Genomic DNA, 22271 nt, shown 5'->3' with positions numbered 1-22271 from the left:
TGTAGTGTGTCTCTATCCACCCTGTAGTGCTCTACAATTTCCATGTTATGTAGATTGTGATAAGTTAAATGGGGTCTGAAAAGTCTTCTCCATCTTGGCCTTGGTCTATTAGCAGTAGCAGCAGCATAGACTTCAGCCTGTTGCACATACACATGAATTAAAACAACAGCAGCCCCTAACATTGTTTCTTTGTAGACTCCTTTCCATGCCTGTATTCCAGTAGGTTTTGGAATTCACAGGGAAAACCAACACTGAGTCTGCTTATAGAATAGTTCCTCCATCTTGGATTGGTTGATTAGCATACAGTTCAGTTGCTTATGCTGTGATTAGCATGCCATGGTGTTTACCTTGTTTGCGTGCCTCTAAACACAGTGTAGAGTCACTTACTGAATCTAAAACAGTCTGCTACAGTGTGTCTGCCTAGCCGCGACATGCACACAATGTAAATGGACCATGTAGGCTTTATTGAATCTGGCCAAAATTCAACATTGACAGAAGTGGCTCTTTTCCTGCCTCACCAAAAATGGATCAAACATATTATAATTTTTTTTGTTTTATTTTTCAGTAGAAACAAACCATATTTCAAGTTTGGAATTATGCTGCAAATAATAAAACTAATAAAAATAATAAAACTGCAAATGTAATACAGTTATACAACAAGTTAAAGGTATATACTAGACAAATTTAATAAAACCTTTGCAACTACCTTCCGAGACAAAATATTTAATCTATTTTGGTGATATCAGCTAACTTTGTTGCATAATCTAGACTGAATGCATTAAATAAACTGTATGCTGTTCCATCATTTAATGCTCTATTTCTCAAAATATTTAATTGCCATATTTCTGCCTCTATGATCTTTCTCTGCTGTGCAGCCTTTGTCTGCATTTTAAGGTTTTTATGTGTATCCTGGGGATGTTCAGCACAAATCAGTCACTATCCTTGCACACCCAGAACCTGATTTTAATTTTTCCTGTTTGTCTTCTACTGAGATTGCATATATCTGCAGAAGATAATAATAGGAAAGCTCTCAAGGTCACGTGTAAGATTCTAGCACTTGGGAATTTGGTACTTTTTAATATTTAAGGGGGGCGGCTGCTCAGAGTGGAAGCTGTTAGAGGGTACAATTAGCAGATGATGGTGCAGAAGTGCAGTACCAGTAGTGTTAGATTTTCATTTGAGAATAATCCTGATCCACTTTATCACAAGTATAAAGATATGGGTGAACACTGGCGGACTGAGCACAGATTATGCTCCTTATGAGTGTTCTAGGCATATCTCCAAGACATTCATAACTTAAGGTAAAATTGTATCTTCTAAACCAATCCAAATGAAATGCTCCACTACAGGACACAGCATAACCACACAATTAAATTATGTGTAAGCATATTATACCTTATAATATCCATCTGTAAGCAAGGTTAGCCACCTGATGGAGTGAACTCTGGCTCTAGGTGATGGTCACTGTTGATGTGTCACCCGATCCGATGTGCAAAATGAGAAAAAAAATGGGTTGATGATGATGCCAATGCTAATATATCTGTAAGTAAACTGTTACTATAACTCTTTCCCTACTACACTATCCTCCAACTTGCAGCTCACACATACTACCCTTCAGCCTCATTTCATCCCTCCTCACCCCCTTTCTTCTTTACCTCTTTCCTCACATAGAAATATATATTATGCACGCAACTATGCACATAGTACAATATGTAGTAGTATCCTTTAAAGATGTGACATAACTGACATAGTACAATATGTAATATTATACAATGACTGGCCATTAACATTCCAAAATGTGTATGCTGATTGGCCAGCCCAACCAGCATTTCAAATTGTAAATCCGAGAATACACCAATGGAAAAAGGTCCGGTTGCGCAGACTTTTTTTCCATTGGTATATTCTTTAAATTTTATTTTTATTTCTTAAAAAATAAAAATAAAATCTTTACTCCTGACTCCGGACATACCAGAGAGGCAGTTTGGACAAAATACTAGGGAAATCAGGTACGTTATTTAAAAATAAACACATGTAACCTGATATCTCTTGTATTTCTTCCATGCTGTCTCTCTCCTACCCCTAAACTGCCCTAAAGTTTTTTTAATTAAAAAAAAAAAAAAAGAAAGAAAAATGGAGCAACGGAGATCTTCTTTTCTCCATTGCTTACTTTCTCGAGCACTGATGTACTGGGTATGCATGGGAATGCAAGTTCCAAATGCATGTGCAGTACATCAGATAAGGCTGAAGGAAATGTCCAGCAGAGGAAGGACAGCACGTTGCCCTTATACAAAGACATTATTTAAGAAAAGTAAGTATTTTTTTTCTTAAATAATGTCATTGTATAATAGCAATAACCCTCGTCTGGGTGTGGGCAATGCTAGATTTACCCATGGTTGTCTTTTTAATCACTTGGGCTTCTCCCTCATGACCAAACCACACCAACTGTGGGTCAATCCAGCATTACCCACACCCAGACATGGGTTATTGCTACAGTATCCTTCAAAGATGTTATATAACTCAAATAGTACAATATGTAGCAGTATCCTTCGAAGATGTTACATAACTCAAATAGTACAATATGTAGCAGTATCCTTTACAGATGTTACATAATTCACATAGTACAATATGTAGTAGTATCCTTCTAAGATGTTACATAACTCACATAGTACAATATGTAGCAGTATCCTTTACAGATGTTACATAACTCACATAGTACAATATGTAGTAATATCCTTCAAGGATGTTACATAACTCACATAGTACAATATGTAGTAGTATCCTTCAAAGATGTTACATAACTCACATAGTACAATATGTAGTAATATCCTTCAAGGATGTTACATAACTCACATAGTACAATATGTAGTAGTATCCTTCGAAGATGTTACGTTAACTCACATAGTACAGTATGTAGTAATATCCTTCAAGGATGTTACATAACTCACATAGAACAATATGCAGTAGTATCCTTCAAAGATGTTACATAACTCACATAGTACAATATGCATTAGTATCCCTCAAAAATTCATAGGTTCATAAGTTCAGTTATATAACTCACATAGAACAATATGTAGTAGTATCCTTCAAAGATGTCACGTAACTCACATAGTACAATATGTATTAATATCCTTCAAGGATGTTACATAACTCACAAAGTACAATTTGTAGTAGTTTCCTTCACAGATGTTACATAACTCACATAGTACAATATGTAGCAGTATCCTTCACAGATGTTACGTAACTCACATAGTACAATATGTATTAATATCCTTCAAGGATGTTACATAACTCACAAAGTACAATATGTAGTAGTATCCTTCACAGATGTTACATAACTCACATAGTACAATATGTAGTAGTATCCTTCACAGATGTTACATAACTCACATAGTACAATATGTAGTAGTATCCTTCACAGATGTTACATAACTCACATAGTACAATATGTTACATAACTGTATTATGCTGTATTCATTTGTTTTGCTACTCTATGCCTCTGGGTTGAGACTGAAACTGGTCACTGAGATCAATGCTCTACCCCATTAGAACATTTCAAATAAATAAAAACAATTTCAACGCCCTTACTGAAGATGTGTGAGACTGGACATATATCTTTTCAGATTATCTGCCTGCTCAGCTTAACAGAGGAAGAGAGAGTACATGCTATGGTATTGGATGGAGAAGGCATTTTGGGTCTGCAGCATAAATTGCTTAACATAAGGATGATCTTGGGGTCTGATGGCCTTAGCTGTGAGATTTATATACATAAAGTAAAGACTGTCTGTGAAGATTTCCTTGCAGTATTAAAGGGGATAAACAAAGAGGGGAGAGTATCACTTTAATGAAAATCAGCTGCAACAACTGTGGTATGGAACCTGGTAAGCCCAGAGATATGATCAAGTCTAACTGTTCAGCAACACTGCTAAACATGGACTACAAAACCTACGAGTGTCCATAGCTGGTCATTGTGGAGAGAGTAATTAATAAGTTGAACTGGGTGTTTTCATAATACCGAGATGATTGATGGATGTGGTGAGAAGACTGCTGTTATTAAAAGCATCGACTGGTAAGGCTCTGGTCCTTTTCCTGGAGCTAGGTACAGCTGGGTATAGTAAGGGAGTTTCAATTGTTTGGGTCGGGTATATGCATTGCAGGAATTAGAAGGTAAGGAGTCTGTACTATGAGTCTTATGAATTGCTTCATCTCAATCATTTGAATTTGGATGAATACTGGGGTTGGTTGACGTTGAATAAGATGACAAAATGCTGGTGTATTTTATGATAGGTAAAGGATCATGAAAAGAACCTGTTTTGAGATCAGAACATGAAATGATTGTTTTATATGGCTTTAAGTCTTCTGCCAGTTTGGGAAATATGGAAAAGGAGATTTGCATAAATTGGAACAGGAGTATAGACAGCAGATTTTAGACACATTTGTTATACAAGATATATATTTCCATCAGCCTTTCCTTTAGTTGGCATTATTCAATATTTCTACAGGAAAGAGGGCGTGTCAGCATAGTTCTCAGTTTTGGAAAGGCGTAGAGGAGCAGCTCAGAGCTGGTGCCAACAGTTAGCACAAAGATGGTTTATTTGTGAAAAGGGTATGCTAGATTTTATTTTTATTTATTGGCTTTTGTTTACTAGGAAGGTTTGACTGGATCACAGGTACCTATTTTCAGTGGAGTCCCAGGGAGAAAGCTCCAGAACACATAAAATTATATAACACTTTTCTTTCTTCATTAACTACATAGGACATCAAATAGAAGGTTTCCTTAGAAATTGGTTGGCACAATAATTATAAATTTTATACATATGGATTCAAAAATTCTCAAATAAGCAGTGTGTATGGCAATATGCAGATTGAAGTAGCACAGTAAAGTCTGGACAGTGACTCAGTATTATTTCTTGTCATTTGTCAAGTTGTGAATCTTTCATAGGATAGATCATAAGAAGAAGACAGGGTGAGACAAAAGAGATAATAGATCATGACAGAGGGTGTTATAGGTGAGTCTGGGTAGTGGAGGGAAAGGATATGTAGGGAAAACAAGAAAGAAAGCGAGGACAGGCTAGAAGAGGAAGGGATGAATTTTAGAAAGGCTAGATGGTGGTAAGCAGGGGTGAAGCAGACTTCAGTCAGGGTTGGTAGAGAATATACAAAACATATTTTTGGTTATAATAGGGCAGAAATGCAAAGAAAAGTGAAGAAAACATGCATGGCCACCGCATGGGGTCTAGTTGCATATCGGGGGCCCTTGTAAGCTGCTGTTGCCTTTCGCTCGTGTGTATGTGTATGTGTATTTGTGTGGTTAGGGATCATTCATATAGTCAAACCTCTGGGATATGGAACATTCTTTTTGCTGACACAACAGATCGAATAGACATATGATCACAGTATGCTGGCATTACTTTGTGCAAGATCGGTTCAGTGTGGATTAGGAATTTGCCCTTTATCCACTGTTAGGTGATCTGGGAGTTGGTATATATAAGTAGCAGGGAGTGTGAGAGGATGTGGGGGGTGACTTGTTTATGTGTATGGCTTTGTGTATGGTTTTCATTATCTTGAGTTTTAGTCTTGTCAAATGAATCTTTTGTGATTTGAACACTGAGTGGGTGATTACATGCAGTACACTTATACATAAGTATACATATCTGGATTCACTTTATAATCTCAAAATACTGAAATATCGAATTTCAGTACCTCGAGACTATAAAGCCGAACTTTTGAAATAGCAAAACCTCATAACCGCGAATCTGGAAACATTGAATTCGCTGTTATGGTGGTGTGTTACATTACGTGGAATGTACTGTTTGCCTGATTTACGGTTTGGTGTGTGGATATGGTTGGATATTAAGGTAAGTGAATTTTTTTTAGGGTATTGGGTAGGGATTTGAGTGTATGTGAGTGTGTTCAGAAGTTTTAGGTGTGGGTTAGGGTAGGTAGGTAAGAATATGAGTGTGTAATTGTTGAAAGTGGTGGTGTTTGTACATTTGTGATGTATGTGTGCGCGGGGATTGTAGAGCATGTAGTGGTGAGTTTACTGTCTTTTTCTGTTTGGTGCGACCTCAGAGTTAGTATATATACGTAGCGGGGGTGTGAGGGGGTGTTTTCCCCCCTGCTTATATGTAGGGTAGGTTTGTGTGTTTGCATTCTTGTGTTTGTGTATGCTTTGTTTGTTTGTTGTAATGAGGGGAGAAGAGTGTATGTGTTGTGTGGTGTATGGTGTGTTTATATTTGCTATTTTGAATTTCGTGGTTTTGGGTTTTCGGTGTTTTGGTTTTTCGTCTTTATAGTCTCGAGATACTGAAATTCGATATTTCAGTATTTTGAGATTATAAACTGAATCCATATATCTATGGGTCTATATTATAATATCGAATGGAACGAATGTCGAACGGCCGAAATTGCGAAAGTGCCGTTCATCGAGTTCTAGTTTGTGGGATTGGGGTGCAGTGAAGATCAGGAATTTTGCCCTTTCCTCACTGTAGTCTGGTCTCAGAGTTGGTATATATAATTAGCGGGGGGTGTGGGGGTGCAGCCCCCCCCAGAAAACCAAGTTATTTGAATGGCACTTTCGATATTTTGGCCGTTCGACATTCGTTCCATTCAATATTATAATATAGACCCATATGTACATATCTGTCTACATATATATATATATATATATATATATATATATATATATATATATATATATATAGGTTCATAGGTAGGTACTAGGCTATCTGCCCGAGGACATTTATAAGCCTAGCCAGAGTGTGTCAGCTTTCGCCGCCCCATTGATTAATTAACTGAGCCTCTGTCAAGAAGAGCCAATGAAGTGATCCCAGTGGTGTATTTTCTGTTACCTATTCACTCGTCAAGGTTTCTCTTGAATGTTTCACTGTGTCATATGCCCATTTATCAATATGCAGACATGATGTACATATAGCACAGATATGAAATCACTCACATCTGACAAATTTTTATGTAGTACAATATTTCTGACAAATGACTATGAACAAAGTAATGAAATGCAAATAAAATTTGAGCCAAAACCATCTATTAGCATAATCATCAAACACATTATATAATTTTCCTATCAAAATTTCGAGGTTTAAAAAAAGTTTTTAATTCGAAAGACAACACTGAATATGATGAATTCAGCAGATTCAACATTTTCATCGAATACTGAATGTGAAGTTCATATAGGAGTAAAGGTAAGTGTAACTCCTACAACTGATGTTTTTGCAGAGGGGCAAGCCCCTCTGCACCCCCCTGTGGGGGGGGGGGGATACATCCCCACACCCCCTACAAACTATATATTCCAACTCCAAGATCACACTACAGTGAAGAAAGGGATACAGTTCCCAATCCGCACTGTACTGCAGTCTCTGGCCATAACATTGAGTACATATCAGCGAATGCACAGTTGCATTCTTTAATATGTACTCTCACTCTCATAACATTCGGCAACATGGAAATCAGCCATCTGCCATTCGGTATTTTATGTTCGACGAACCAACATTCTACATTTTGATAGTAAACTTATATATATATATATATATATATATATATATATATATATATTTTTTTTTTTTTTGCGTCTTTCGGCTTTTCCCGGTTAGGGGTCGCCACAGCGGAACTCCGGTCCGCTAATGATTGGTAGTTGATTTTTACGTGCCGAGTTACCAGCCCTGACGCACAACCTTCAACAAAGGTACGCCCATTCACGTCTCCACGCAGAAGATGCTCTAATCGAACCGGAAATAAATACATATATATATATATATATATATATATATATATATATATATATATATATATATATATATATATGCAAAGCTCCAAAGTGAAAGAAACATGCCAAGGAATTGCTGCAGTTATTTTATTTTATGTTATTCTTTGTAATTTTAATTTTTAAGTTTCTTTGGTTAACTGAGGTAGAATGCTGAGTCAACTGGAACATTTTCAGGTTCAACCCAAAGTACCAGTGTGGTTACTTATAGGAATGCTGCATGCTTCATTGAGGTTGTTGATTCAAAAATGCAATCTCAATTTTTTTAAGTGATATTCAGGGATGGAGTGGAAGAAGAATGTTAAATGCACTTAACACAACAAACAAGCTAGGCTTTTTGTCTCCTTCTGCCATAAATATAATATAATATAATATAATATAATATAATATAATATAATATAATATAATATAATATAACATAATATAATATAATATAACATAACATAATGTAATATAACTCCCTTCTAGTTCCCTTTAATAGGAGGTTATGCTTCTAGAACATAAAGGATGGCAATAAGAAAAAATAAGTAAAAAATAAAAGTTAATACCATTATTTGCATGTATGCACCTTAATGAATAGTTAATGAAACATTCCAGTTGGGAAAAAATGCTTTATAATCTCCACTGGAATATTCATTACGCAATTGAAACAGGCGTAGTTTCCCCTCAAAAGCTGGTACAGTATAACCCAATGCCAGAATCAGCTCCATGAAGACTGCATTTATTTATTGTCAAAAAGATGACATTGACATCCCACTCACTATCAGATCTTCACTCACTGGAAAGGAAAGTGCCATTTGTAATATCGATTAATGCAAATGGAGCCTAGCTGTTCAGTTCGAGTCATACAAAGGCAAAGCAACACTCGCAATGCTCTGAGAGAAAAAAATACTGAAATTTAAATAAAAATATGTGGAATAGTAATAACTTTCAAAGGTGGCAGCTATGGTTTGCACTTATCCACTTAGCCTCAGTATTTGAGCCTTTACACTTCACTCTCAGAATCAAACCCAGGCACTGAGAAGTATATGTCAGCAAATCTTCCATTTCTGGCAGGTACCATGGTTATACAACTGCACATATTACATTAAAACTGACAATTTAAGAACAATACACTGCACTCGCAACACACTTGTCACTCTTCAAGTCTCAGTTTCAGAAACATTTGGCTATGACTGTGATGCCATACATGTTTTATGGGTTTCCAAACCACTTTTGATTATACAGGGATGTAATTATTTTTTTGCACAATAAAGCTCATGTTTTAACACAACACTTACCAAGTTGATGAAATTAACAATTTCAAAGAGTCGTTTCCTCACTGCATCCAGTGTCCTGTACTTTTCAAACTAAAACATTTAAAACAGAAGGTTAGCAAATTAAGATAAAAGAAACCTAGTGTAGACAACCCCATCATCCCTTTTTTTGTATCTATCTATCTATCTATCTATCTATCTATCTATCTATCTATCTATCTATCTATCTATCTATCTATCTCTTTCAGACATTTCCATTTGCATTGATAGATGGGAAATACTGTACTTAAGATAAATTAATCATATAACTGTGTATACTGCAGTTATTAAACCTGACCAATAGCCATATATAAAACTGAGAATCACAGAAAACATTTAGAACAGTGTCTGCTGTGTAGGGCTTCACTCTTCCCTATGCCATACTCTTTTAAATGGACATAAATGAACATAATTATCCTTGGGACTGGCCTGAAGAAAAAAAAAAAAAAAAAAAAACAAAAAAAACTCCTTCATACAGTGTGGCCATGATAATACACCCCTCCCCCAGTTTGCCCAGGTACCATTGTGATCTGACAGCCATTTTCCACATAGCTTGACACACCTGCACATGTTCCCCACTGTCAGTGACCCATGGATTTTGAATAAAGATGATCACAAATATCTGAATTCAGTACTCCATGTTTCACCTGTTCTAACTGCTTTATTTTGCTGTAGATATTTACAGAGACTGTCACTATGTGTTACTTTGCTAAAAATAACTTAAATAGATACTCCATTTGTAGAGAAGTTTTACTCCTGACTAAGAGACAAGTAGCCCAATATGAGTACCAGACCTGATGTTCATGAAATCAGCATGAAATGACAGGAATTAATATCTAATAGCTTGTTCTCATATCTTGGGTTGGGGGATAGGTGGTCTCATTCTGCAACTGTAGTGACATCACATGGTACAAACATGATGCAATCATCTTGGGTGAATGCATAAGCTGGCCATACACAGGTGGCTAAAAAAATCTGATACTAACTGCAGTACAGCAAGTATAATACCAGCACACACTACGGATTATATCCCCACCACAGTTTATACCATGGCTGTTTATATTCCCACCACTGTTTATACCATGGGTGTTTATATACCCGCCACAATTTATACCATGGGTGTTTATATACCCACCACAATTTATACCATGGGTGTTTATGTTCCCACCACAGTTTATACCATGGGTGTTTATATACCCGCCACAATTTATACCATGGGTGTTTAGGTCCCCACCACAGTTTATACCATGGCTGTTTATATACCCACCACAGTTTATACCACGGGTGTTTATATACCCACCACAATTAATACCATGGGTGTTTATATACCCACCACAATTTATACCATGGGTGTTTATATTCCCACCACAGTTTATACCATGGGTGTTTAGGTCCCCACCACAGTTTCTACCATGGGCGTTTATGATCATCATGTGTCTACACTGGTCAGGAAATCATTCTATGTTGCGCAACTTATAAATAAAGGTATGGCATCTAAGTGCAAGGAAGTCATTATTCCACTGTATTCAGCATTCATCAGACCTATCATTGAGTACAGTGCCCCCTTTGGTATGTACCTAACCAAGCATAACTAACAAATGGAATGTCCACAGAGGTTCCTCACTAGAAGAATACAGGGCATAAGTAATATGTCCTATGCAGACTGCCTCAAGCCTCTATCCCTGTATTCTGTCTCCCACAGGCTTTTGAGGGGAGATCTATGCCTGGCATACAGGGCATTGTCATTCCCCACTCTGATGGACCTTCTGCATATCCACAAAACAAACAGCACCAGAATTACCCATTCTAAAGACTTAAACATTACCTGTGATATAAATAGGACTTGCTGAGAGATAGATATTTATCCCAGAGACTACCCTGTCTATGGAACAGGCTTCCCATCCATGTGAAGCAGAGTTCCTCTCTAACCCAATTCAAGTGCAACTTGGACAATTGGATAGGAAACCAGAAATTCATCCCTGGTTTGGCACCTATGTCTCTAATGGACGCAGGCAACCTGTAAATGGTTCATCTCCCAGGCCCATGTTTACACTTATCAAGGGTAGCAGAACTTGTCAGATATTTGGGATGAATAGCTAGGCTTAAAAATGCCCTTGTGGTCGTTAGCCTAGTAATCACCTATGAACCTATGAACCTATGTATGCAACACTATTTATAACATGGGTATTTATGTCCCTACCATAATTTATGCCATGGGTATTTATGTACCTACCACAATTTATACTGTGTGTATTTATACACCCACCACAATTTTTATTATGTTGTGGGCATTTACTAACACACAACAATTCATATCATGGGTATTTATGTAATGACCACAATTTATACCATTATTGTTTACATAACCACTGCAATTTATACATTGGGCATTATACAAATGACCTTTGTCATAGGCAAATGAATTTATTTACCTGTGAATATGCACTGTATGTAGTATACACTCCAATCATGCTGAAGGAGCTGTGTAGACATGCATACCTGAGCCAAGATTGCAGCTTAGTTTCTCAGCGAGAGACTCAACTAAGTTAGGAGAAGAAAGCATAGATACTAATACACAACACAAATACTTTTACCGAGATCCATCAAATACTACATTTTGAAATGGTAGGTACAGCTGTGTGGCAAGGAAGTAACCAGAAATGGACAAAAACTTATACTCTTACATGATAGTCAAATTCCAAAATGTTAGAATAGAAGTTCTAATTTGTGCATTTTCTTTTTTTCTGTTATATTATTATTATTATGAAACAAATAGGCAAAAAAAATCTGTTTGTAGAAATTATATGATAAATGACTTGCTCAAAGTCTCACAGTACACAAGAAGCAAAGGATGACATTTAAACTCAGGTCTGCATGATGTAACTAAATGATAAAGCTACTACATGATATTCACAGATGGAGGTGAAGAAGAAGAATATTATTAGCACTTAATACATAGGACTAGCTACGCTTTAAATATAATATAATATAATATAATATAATATAATATAATATAATATAATATAACACGTTTCCCTTCTAGTTCTCTTTAGAACAAGGTTATGCTTCCAAGACAGAAAGGATGCCAATAAGAATTAAGTAAAAAATAAATGTTAATAAAGAAAACCTCCATGCCTATGTCCATACACACACACACACACACACACACACACACACACACACACACACACGCACACACACACACGCACATATATGTATATATCTATATATATATTTTTTGTATGTTTATATACATGTATGTGCATGTGTGTGTATGCGTATGTACTTTTCATGCATGTGAAGCCCTTCAAATGCCATGCTCTGCTCATGCTTAATCACCATTCCCTCTGTGATCACCAGAACCAGCCACATCATTCCAGAAAATGGCTTAATAGTGTTTTTTCCCACCTGAGGAGGAGGACTTTAGCATTCACTTAGTTACATAATCAAATGTCTTGTTGGTCAGCACCATTGACCTTTCATGAATTGCTGCTTAATTCTGACTAGCAGTGATTACAACCCTAAGATTCTTTTCTTCTTTTGACTTCTCCAGGGTAGGGATTACAATCTTCAGATCCTTTCCTTCTTCTGATTTAACCAAGCCATCATTCTTAGTATGTATGCTTTCTCTGAATCTTGTGCCTTCAGAGGTACACAAACATGTGCAAGGTGCCTCTTTGCACTGAAACCTAACCACAGCCTACATAACACCATGTAAGATGCTGAAGACTGGCTCATCTGTCTATCATCAATGCTGCTATCAAGAAGAAACAGACAGATCTTAATGTACAGCCTCAAAAATAACTGATACAAACACTGAGCGTAACATTGCCCCTGCATAGACCTCTGTGGCATCAGCAGTTATCTGCTTTTCCTTTTCAGTAACATCCTGCTGCTTCTATCACAGTTTTCTGTCCACATCAGTTTTTGACAATTTTCTGATATTCTTTAATTTCACGGTAATCTGTGGGGTATTTTGTCTAATGTTTTGCTGAAGTCCAAAAAATCCAAATATAACAAATGTAAATGGGTTTCCCCATCCCAACTCAGTACTGACTCAGTCATAAAAGCATTGCAGTTGAACTTGTCAGGAGTGCCACAGGAAAAAGCTATTACCTTTCTAGCCATAGGATGAAGCCATGATCTTTCTAGCCACAGGATAAAGTCCTGACATCTCTATGTGTAAGAAAGTGACCATTTAAGAACTATAGCAGATCAGACCTGCAGAATTATGTCCATATTTTCCACTGGGAAGTAAGTCAGACTCACAGACCATAACTTACTTGACTTCTCTTTGAACCTACCCTAATGTTTACCTTAATCTTTTCTGGAGAGGACCATACTGCAAAGGAGCTACCTCCTGTATCATTCAGTTCTGTGTTATGCCTGCAGTTTAAGTACAGAGATAATATAGCTCATTTTGTGGTCCAGCAGGCATTACAGACAATTCTTATATCATCAGCTGATGTAATTTATCTGGACGTTGTGTATTACGCCCTTGAAGTCCTTCTTTTATTCCTACATGGTCACCTTTCCATCAATCCATTTGTCCCATCCATGCTAGCTCTATTTTAATATGTCACTTGCTGCAATCTTGTTTGTAAATGTTGACATGTACAACTCATTCATTATTTTTACTTAAAGTCCAGCATCTTCAAATGACCTTCCAAATTTCCAGCTCTGTAGCGTCTCAGTCATAAAACTGAATTCAAATTAACTGGCAGGATTTCTGCAGAATAAAGTCACTATTTTGCCAGGTGAAAGACTGATTGCTGAGGCACCTGGTCCTTTGTTAAAGCATATTCCTCCCTCTGCCAGAAGCTACTATATACATTTATTTAGCTTTCTGTGTCTCAAATACAAAAAGCAAACAAAAGTGTCCTAAGAAGTGTTTCCAGTGTCCTAGTGTTTAGAGTCATCCCTCACTTTCCATGTCCTTCTCTACCTGTTTCTGGACCCCTTATAAAACATTGCCTGCTCCTCTCCCAATTCTAATTCTCATATATGGCTTCTTCTTATGATTAATAATTCTCTTACCTAATTTTAGGTAAACCAGTTAAATCCTCTTCAAGCATTTCTTCCTACCTCTGAGAAAGGATTTAATCATCTCTTGATAAATTTCACAATATCTTTAATTGTCAATACTTCATGTAATTATTTCATGTAATTTCTCACCATATTTTCTAACATACTGAAATGTACTCTGCTACAATCATGGCACTGTCTTTTTCTTGTTCCTTCATCCGCAGTCCAAGGACCATGACCCACATTTTTCCATGGTCAGTGTTGGACTCCATCTCCCACTGAGCTCCACTCCATAAAAACAAGTAATATGACTGCTCTTACTGGAGTCCTTACATTCCACTCAAGTCCAGATTCCATTAGAATGGCTGTAATTTCCATTTGTACCCTGAAGGTGAGAATCTCACCGTTCACTGGTAACAAATAAGGATCATCCCTGACTATGGTTCTTTTTCTGTCTGCCTGTCACAGCAATCCTTTACTTCAGCCTGTTGTTAATTTCCTCTGCTGCATGAGGTGGCCTGCATACCATAGCCACTTCCAGAGACCCTTTGTATCCACCTTGCAACCTTAGGGCTAACATCTCAACCAGTCTTTCCTTCCCATTTCTTCCCTTCCCCCCATCTGCTCCCTTCTCTTACCTCACTATATGTGCTAGACAATTTGAATCTGCACAGCACCCAGTTGACCAGCTCAGATTTCCTAGAATAACAATGTTGAGCCAAACCTCGACATAAAACCAATCCACCTGTGAAGCCTGAATTAGGGAGTGCTATGCTTAATACAGGTTCACTGACAGGATGCAGCTTGGAAGGGGATGACATGGTGGTAGCACTTCCTCCTAGTAAGAAAAAGATATTGGTGTAGAATTGGTAATTAAAAAGTCATCATCAGTGAAACAGTTGGCCCACAGCATAACCCTCTGGTTGCCACAAACAGTTGCAAGCAGTGGTCAGAGAAGGCTATCAGATCAACAGAGATTAGGCTGAAGACCTGGAAGTTGACTGGAGACAAAGCACAAGATTTCAAGGAAATACTCAGGGCTCTAGCATATCAAGAAGAAGAGGAAGTAGGTGGAGCTGAAGAACGGCAGCACCTCAAAATAGCATGTGTGAGGACTATAGAACAGATATGCAGCTGATTCAGATATGGAAATAAGGTACATAAGGAAAGCTGGCAAAGGAATGCAGAAGTCCAAGAAGCACACCTCTCAACCATACCAAATTCGTCAGAATTTACCAGTTTTGAGGCTAAAATAATGGGGTGCCACAAATTCCCGAGTGGCCCCTTCAAATCACGATTTTGTTTCTTTATGGGCCGCTTATGCAGTCTGGTGTTTTATACATGCAGGATGATGCTGTGCCTTGCTCCTTATATCCTAGAAAACTGAGTGATATTTATTTTGCAACTTTTGTACATTAAAAGGATAATGGGACAAAAGAAAGTAAATCTCTCTCTCTCAGTTCAATCCATGCTATTCAGCAGCACATCGGCAAAGAGCACTCTCTAGCACTTGTTTCTGTAGTGGTTACACTTTGTACAGGGATAAGACTATCATTACTTTAACTGTCCTTACACAACATTCCAAAACAGACACAGAAGAAAGAAACACAAGCAAATAATCCAAAACAGGAATTCAGGCACCTTGAAGCGGGAAATAATCCAAGTTATAGTTTAAAAACCTTTTAATGTCAGCGCTTTTGTTCACATAAATACGAAGAACTTCTTCAGACAAATAAAAGGCATTTAAAAGAACATTTAAATACAGTTCCTGATTCATGACATCACAAATGATGATCAAAAAATTCACACGATTCATTCACAAACATATATATATATATATATATATATATATATGTGTGTGTGTGTAAATATATTAATATATTAACATGTAAACAGGAACAAACACCATAAATTTTGGTGTTCTTATTCCATATTTATCTTAAAAGTGACTTAAATTTTAAAATACATTTCAAGGAGCAATAATAATTTAGTCCAGTATATGAGTGTGCATTGAGCCTTAATTCCCACAAAAGCTCATGCTCCTCTAACTTCAAAGTCCACGCCCCCCCCCCCCCCCCCATAGTTGAGTACTACTTGCTCAATTACTAAATATTTAAACTGGTGACTTGGTTCATTCATTATGTGTCTAGCCAAAGCGTTAGTAGTATTCTGTTTATTTATGCTATATTGATGTTCATAAATTCTTTGTTTAAAATGTCTCTCTGTTTTCCCCACATAGAAGCAGATATATGCCTGGCACTGTGCAAGGTAGACTACCCCTTTTGTGTTGCAGTCACATCTCCCCTGCACCTCATATTGTTCACCCAGAACAGTGAATGTTGATGTTAACTGTATAAAGTTACAATAGGGGCATCTGCCACATTTCTTCATACCTTTGTTGGGTATATAAGGTTTTATATTCCTTTCCAGCATAGATTTAATGTTGGCCCCCCTTCTATATGTAACTTTAGGTTTATCCATTAATTTGGTCCTAAGGGTAGCATCTTCGTTTATAAGGGCCCAGTTTTTAATTAAGATGTTCCTGAGGGCACCTGCATCCCTAGAAAAAGTTGTTATAAAACTAACATTAAATTAATTTTCTATCCTAGGACTCATGTCTATTATGGTACTCACCAGCTCCCCATTACATTCCAGTATATTTCTATTCAAAATGGGTTTAAAATGGCCTGTCATTCTCTTTCTTTCCACTTCAACCATGATGTTATCCAAAAAACTAGGTTACTAAATAATGACAAACATTTGAGTTGCAGAATTCACATCCTTCAGAAAATGCATGCTGATAGAGAAATCCTGTTTTTTTAACAACTTTCCGAGTTTATAAAAGCAATATTTAAAAGAGGTTGAGAGGTATGGTCTCTGTTTCTTTCCTTAAGTAGAGCAAAGGTAACAACAGTTTTGTAACTTCTGCATAAACTGTTGCATGCCAGAAGACACGTTTTGCTCAGATTTATTATGTTTTAATGAAACCAACTTGGACGTCTTTTGTGAAGCATCCATCTTGCAATGTTCTGTAGCACTTATTCTTGTTTGTAGTTATAACTCAAAAACCCAATATACAGGGTTTCAGTAGTGTTACAGCATGTTGAGTAATTGTATTAGTGTTATTTCTGTTGAAATGCCAGTAACAATTCATAATGCTGGCTCTCAGTTGGCCAGCAGGTTTTATGGGGAAATGAACAACTTATGGCATGGGACAGGGGGTAGGGTAGGGTAGGGTAGGGTAGGATAGAAGATAGAATTCGTTCAGCATCACAGGTTTTGCCCATGAAGATAAAGGGAATTATTCTTATCATAAGGCAGAATGAAAAAAAGTAAAGTGCAATGAAAGAGCTTATCTTGAAAGGGTAGCTCATAAATTGCGCACACCATTCACAAATTTATTGGTAGTCACAAATTTTGAACAGGCTCATGTCTTTTAAAAACACTCAGCAACAGTTCAGTGCACCAACAAGCATCCTATTTGCGGAGGGAGGAGCAAACATCAATTCCACTGTGATGTCCGGTAGTCAAGTGGGCCTGTGGAGTGTAGTGGGAAGCTTTTTCTAAGTAACTCTGCTGTTATCAAGTGAGTTTCAGGCACTTCGGTTGTTTATTGACAGTAAGTATATAAATATATTACTGTGTATGTTGGTGCTGGATATATATGTATAATTGCATATATTTTTTTCAAAACTATGTTAGGTGGCTTAATTAATAATGGGCTCTGTTATAAGTTTCTTGCGGTTTAGTGAAGTAGACTTAAGAAATATTTAAAATATTGAGCATGTGTTACTGAAAGTGCAAGGTCTGTGTTTTGGTAACTCCTGACTTAACTTTCTGTGCAGAGGAATTATGTTATTTATTAAGTAGTTTTGATGTAGCACATGCTTCACTGTTGGGGACGGTACTAATTTCCTGCATTTAGTTTTATTCGAGACGTGGGTTTCCCTCCCACGTGTGCTGCTGTATTTATAGTTACATAATGGAATCTCTGAGAATTAAAATACAGAAGTCAAACGCAGACTATGTGAGACAAATACATCAATTTATTTTCAAACTCACAAAGTAAATGAAATTGACATTTAGAAACAAATGCACAGTTTACATTTAACAAAAAAAAAATTCCCAAGTTCTATACGCCCCATTATGAGGTCATTCTGTTGACTAACCCGGATTAATTGGGTTGCTGAGGTACAAAAACAAGAAAATAAAACATTATTTGAGGATACCCAGGCTCACAGGCTGGGAAGTAACAACTGTGCAAAAATCAACCCTGCTTCATAATTTCGGGCATACCTCTCAGTCTAGAACCACACTGAAGTAACCACAAATGTAAATCCACCAGTAATGAAAGAAGTGGTTGGGGTATTGGGGCACACAAGTTCAGGATGCACAAAATAATTTATTCAATAGAACAAAGTAAGACACAAGCGCTTTCATCTGTACACAAGTTCAGGCTGCACAAAATAATTTATTCAATAGAATAAAGTCAGACACAAGTACTTTTGTCCGTCTTAGGCAGGATGAAAGCGCTTGTGTCTGACTTTGTTCTACTGAATAAATTATTTTGTGCAGACAGAACTTGTGTGCCCCAACCGCTTCTTACATACCTCTCAATCTCTCAGAGCAAGAAATCTGGACAAAGCCACAAATAATGGTGGGACAAAGGCCCAAAAATAGGGACAGATTTTAAATATTGCTCCTGTAAACTCAGGTAGCTGGTAGTATAACAGGTTTTGCGTTATCATGTATTTCCTGGGGGATATGAAGTTTGAAATTTAAATGTCTGCTATTGTTCATTATTTATTGACTAAACTTCAATCTTCATGTTGGTATCCCACAATTCCATTGGCGTTGGTGGGATTATATGGTTATATATGCAAATATTATGTTAATTAGCATCCCAACTTTTGGCCAGCTGTACTTACTTTTCATGGTCCTTTGTCCAGATTTTTTTACTTTTCCAGGTTGAGAGGTATGCCAGGAAGTCAAAGAAGAACTACAGAAAAAAATGAGAGATAGAAAATGGACCAGGTGAAGAAGGAATACTGATTGGCTAACAAACAGTTAAAAAAAAGCAGTTGCAGTAGCAAAGAATGAAGCGTCAGAGACACTCTACCAGCTTCTGGAAAGTGGCTCAGCACATGGCAAAAAGAAACTTTGCCAGGTTGGAAGGTAAAGACAGAAAGACACCTTTCATAAAAGATGCCAGCAACAACCAGCTCACCAGTCCACTGGACATCAAAGGCAGATGGAAGCGTACCCCTCTACCTCTTAAAGCAAAAAAATCTGGACAAAGCCATAAAAAGTAGTACAAAAGCCCTGAAATACATTTTTTTAAATATTGCTCTTGCAAACTTAAAAAGTTTAGAGAATAACAGGTTTTGCATTAGCATGAATTTTCTGAAGGATATGAAGTCTTAAACCTAAATGTCAATTATTATTTTTTAACTTCAATCGTTAATGGTTTTCCACTAATTTGCTAGAAAAAACACAATTTTATGAAAAAACAGCCAAAAATATGAGGAAAAAATCTAGGCATTCTGCAAAAATCTGTGCAGGTGAGAGGTATGGATGGAAGAAGCACTTCCACAAGCTTCTGAATGAAGAAAACCCCACAGAAGCTTTATTGCGAGACACAGCCTACAACAAAAGAAGAAGAACCCACCCAAGAACAGCACTAAGGAAAATGAAGTCAGATGGAGTCACGGCAGATATGATAAGATATTGGGTTAGACAGGGGAGAAATGGCTCCGAAGGGTACTCATAGCAGTTTGGGCAGAAAGGTGTATTTCAGATGACTGGAGAATAAGCATTCTAGTGCTAATGGTCAAGAACAAAGTTCACATCTATGGGCAGTATAGAGGTATCAAACTCCTCTTCTACTGTAAGAAAATTCTGGAGAGGGTCACTGATAAATGAATATGCAGAGTAGTAGAAAATAAGATGGGAGATGAACAGTTTGGATTCAGGTAAGGATGTAACACAACTGACTTGATATTTGCAATGAGACAGTTGAAAAGAAAACATAAGGAAAGAGTCTAACTGGGCATTCCTAGACTTGAAAAAAACATATGACAAGGCCCCAAATAAGATGACTAGGACAGTCTTGTGATGGTTCAAAGTCCCAGAAACACTGGTAGAATTAGTGCAGGCTATGTACAAGGATCCAATGACACAAGTACGATCTGTATTCAGACTCACAGAGGGGTTCTCAGTGGGAGTGGGTGTGCATTAGGGCTCAGCTCTGAGTCTGCTACGGTTTATACTGGCGATGGACTATATTAGCAAACAGGTCAGAAGGGACAGATCAACAAAGTTGCTTTATGCAGACTATGTAACATTACAGGTAGACTTTAAGCAAGAACTTCAGCAAAGGATAGGGGAATGGAATGCAAAACTGAAGGCACCCGGGATGAAACTGAGTACAGATGGCAGCAAATGAGGAAATCAGAAAAAGCTGAGAATTGAGATAGAAGGGAAAATAATGGAATAGCTTAACAGGTTTGAGTATCTGGGAAGGATGATTGAGGAGAAGGATAGTCTGAATGAGGAGGTCAAATCTAGAATTAAGGAACTGCAGCCAGCTGGCACAGAATGTCAGGTATAATGTGTAACAGAAAAATGCCAATGAAGCTGAAAAGTAAGGTGGACAAAACAGTGGTGTGACCAGTACTACTGCATGGTGCAGAACCTGGGCAGTGAAAGCAGAGCAGTTGAGGAAGCTAAAGGTGATGGAGATGAAGTGCCTCAGATGGGTCATAGAATGCACACTGTGGTACAGACAAAGAAATGAGAACATCAGAGCAGAAGCCAAAGTAGCTTCAGCTGCAGAGAATGTCAAAGAGAACAGATTATGGTTGCTTGGGCACAGGTGCAGGAAAGCAGAAGACACCCTGGTGAAGGCGATTTTGGACAGACAGGAACAAGGCAAGAGAAAATGAGGATATCCAGCCAACAGAGTGATTGTGTGAGAGAAGAAATGTGGCAGACATGACTATTGAAGAAGGTAGGATAATGACACTGAATCGAGGGAGGTGACAGCAGTTGAAGTAACACCCCGACCTCAAGTAGAAAATGGGAAAAGGGAGATGACAATGATGATGATGATGATGATGATGATGATGATGACAGTACCCACTGCAGTGCATGTATCCATTAAGCCTGTAGTACCCATATCCCATTGTAAAGGTACAGCAAGGCTTCTGGCAATGCTTAGAATCAACTCATAGACTTTGCATGCTTTCTTATACTTTTTACTGCTTATAGATACTATTATATCTCTACCTTTTACTTTTTCTTCTTTTCTGCATTAACCTGTGATGTCTTCTTTCTTCACATCCACCTTTACTCACAAATAGCATTGATTTCCACCTCCTTTATGTTCCTAGTTACTTATTGCCCCATATCTGTACACATCATGCTAACCCTGTGTCATGCACGGGGCTTCGTTATTACTGCTTTACTTGCCTTTGCCATGCTCCCTGCTTACAATCTTCACTGGCACATCTGCAATACCATGTGACTCCCTCATGTGTAATGGTATGGATGCCAGAGGATTATCCCCATTAAAACTGTTACCTGCCACACACTTCCTCTGCATTTTGCTATATTTTAAGTTAAAGCTGATTGGTTAAATTATGAAAACCTCACGACACAAATACTACATGATTATTAATATACAAGAATGGATAACAAAGGCTATTGTAAAAGTGCCATATCACCATAAGCATGTTTGAATGCATGGCACATACACTTACTGTTATTTCATTACTTATTATATGACACTACAGATCATACTGTGCATATTATTTCCCAGTTTATTCAGCTGAAGAGCAAATAAGCAGAATAGCTTTCTTATGGTTAAGGATCCATATTCTAATCTCCCATGCTCCTGTATATCTCAAGGTTTCTTTTCCTAAAGAAACCCTGAGCTGTTGGACATGCTCCACTTAAAGAAATCCCAATCCCTCAGAGCCACACACTCCAGGGATCTAAACCCTGTCATCACAATGAACAAAACATGCTGGAGGGATAGGTTCCTGACCCAGAGACTCCCCAAACTCAGGAATTTACTGCCCATACATGTCAAGCAGAGCGCCTCTTTGGCCCTCTTCAAAAGGAACCTTGACGATTGGATGGGAGATAGGGAATTCACCTTGGGGATCACGTCA

The 22271-nt window shown here is 37.5% G+C and overlaps 1 protein-coding gene across 3 annotated transcripts in view; it reads right to left on the bottom strand.

The window, feature by feature from the left end:
- LOC122811344 (zinc metalloproteinase-disintegrin-like batroxstatin-2) overlaps positions 1-22271 on the bottom strand; it is a 576382-nt gene that overhangs the window by 331424 nt on the left and 222687 nt on the right. For all 3 annotated transcript variants that reach the window (XM_044083123.1, XM_044083121.1, XM_044083122.1), the window contains exon 8: positions 9058-9126. In XM_044083123.1, the coding sequence (XP_043939058.1) occupies positions 9058-9126 (69 nt within the window). The remainder of the gene's footprint in view (positions 1-9057; positions 9127-22271) is intronic.

The sequence above is a fragment of the Protopterus annectens genome, chromosome 9.part0 (assembly GCF_019279795.1).
Source record: "Protopterus annectens isolate FY-2018-M chromosome 9.part0, PAN1.0, whole genome shotgun sequence".
Lineage (NCBI taxonomy): Eukaryota > Metazoa > Chordata > Ceratodontiformes > Protopteridae > Protopterus > Protopterus annectens.
Note: the sequence above shows the minus strand (reverse complement) of the source record. Positions and strands in the feature narration are given on the sequence as shown.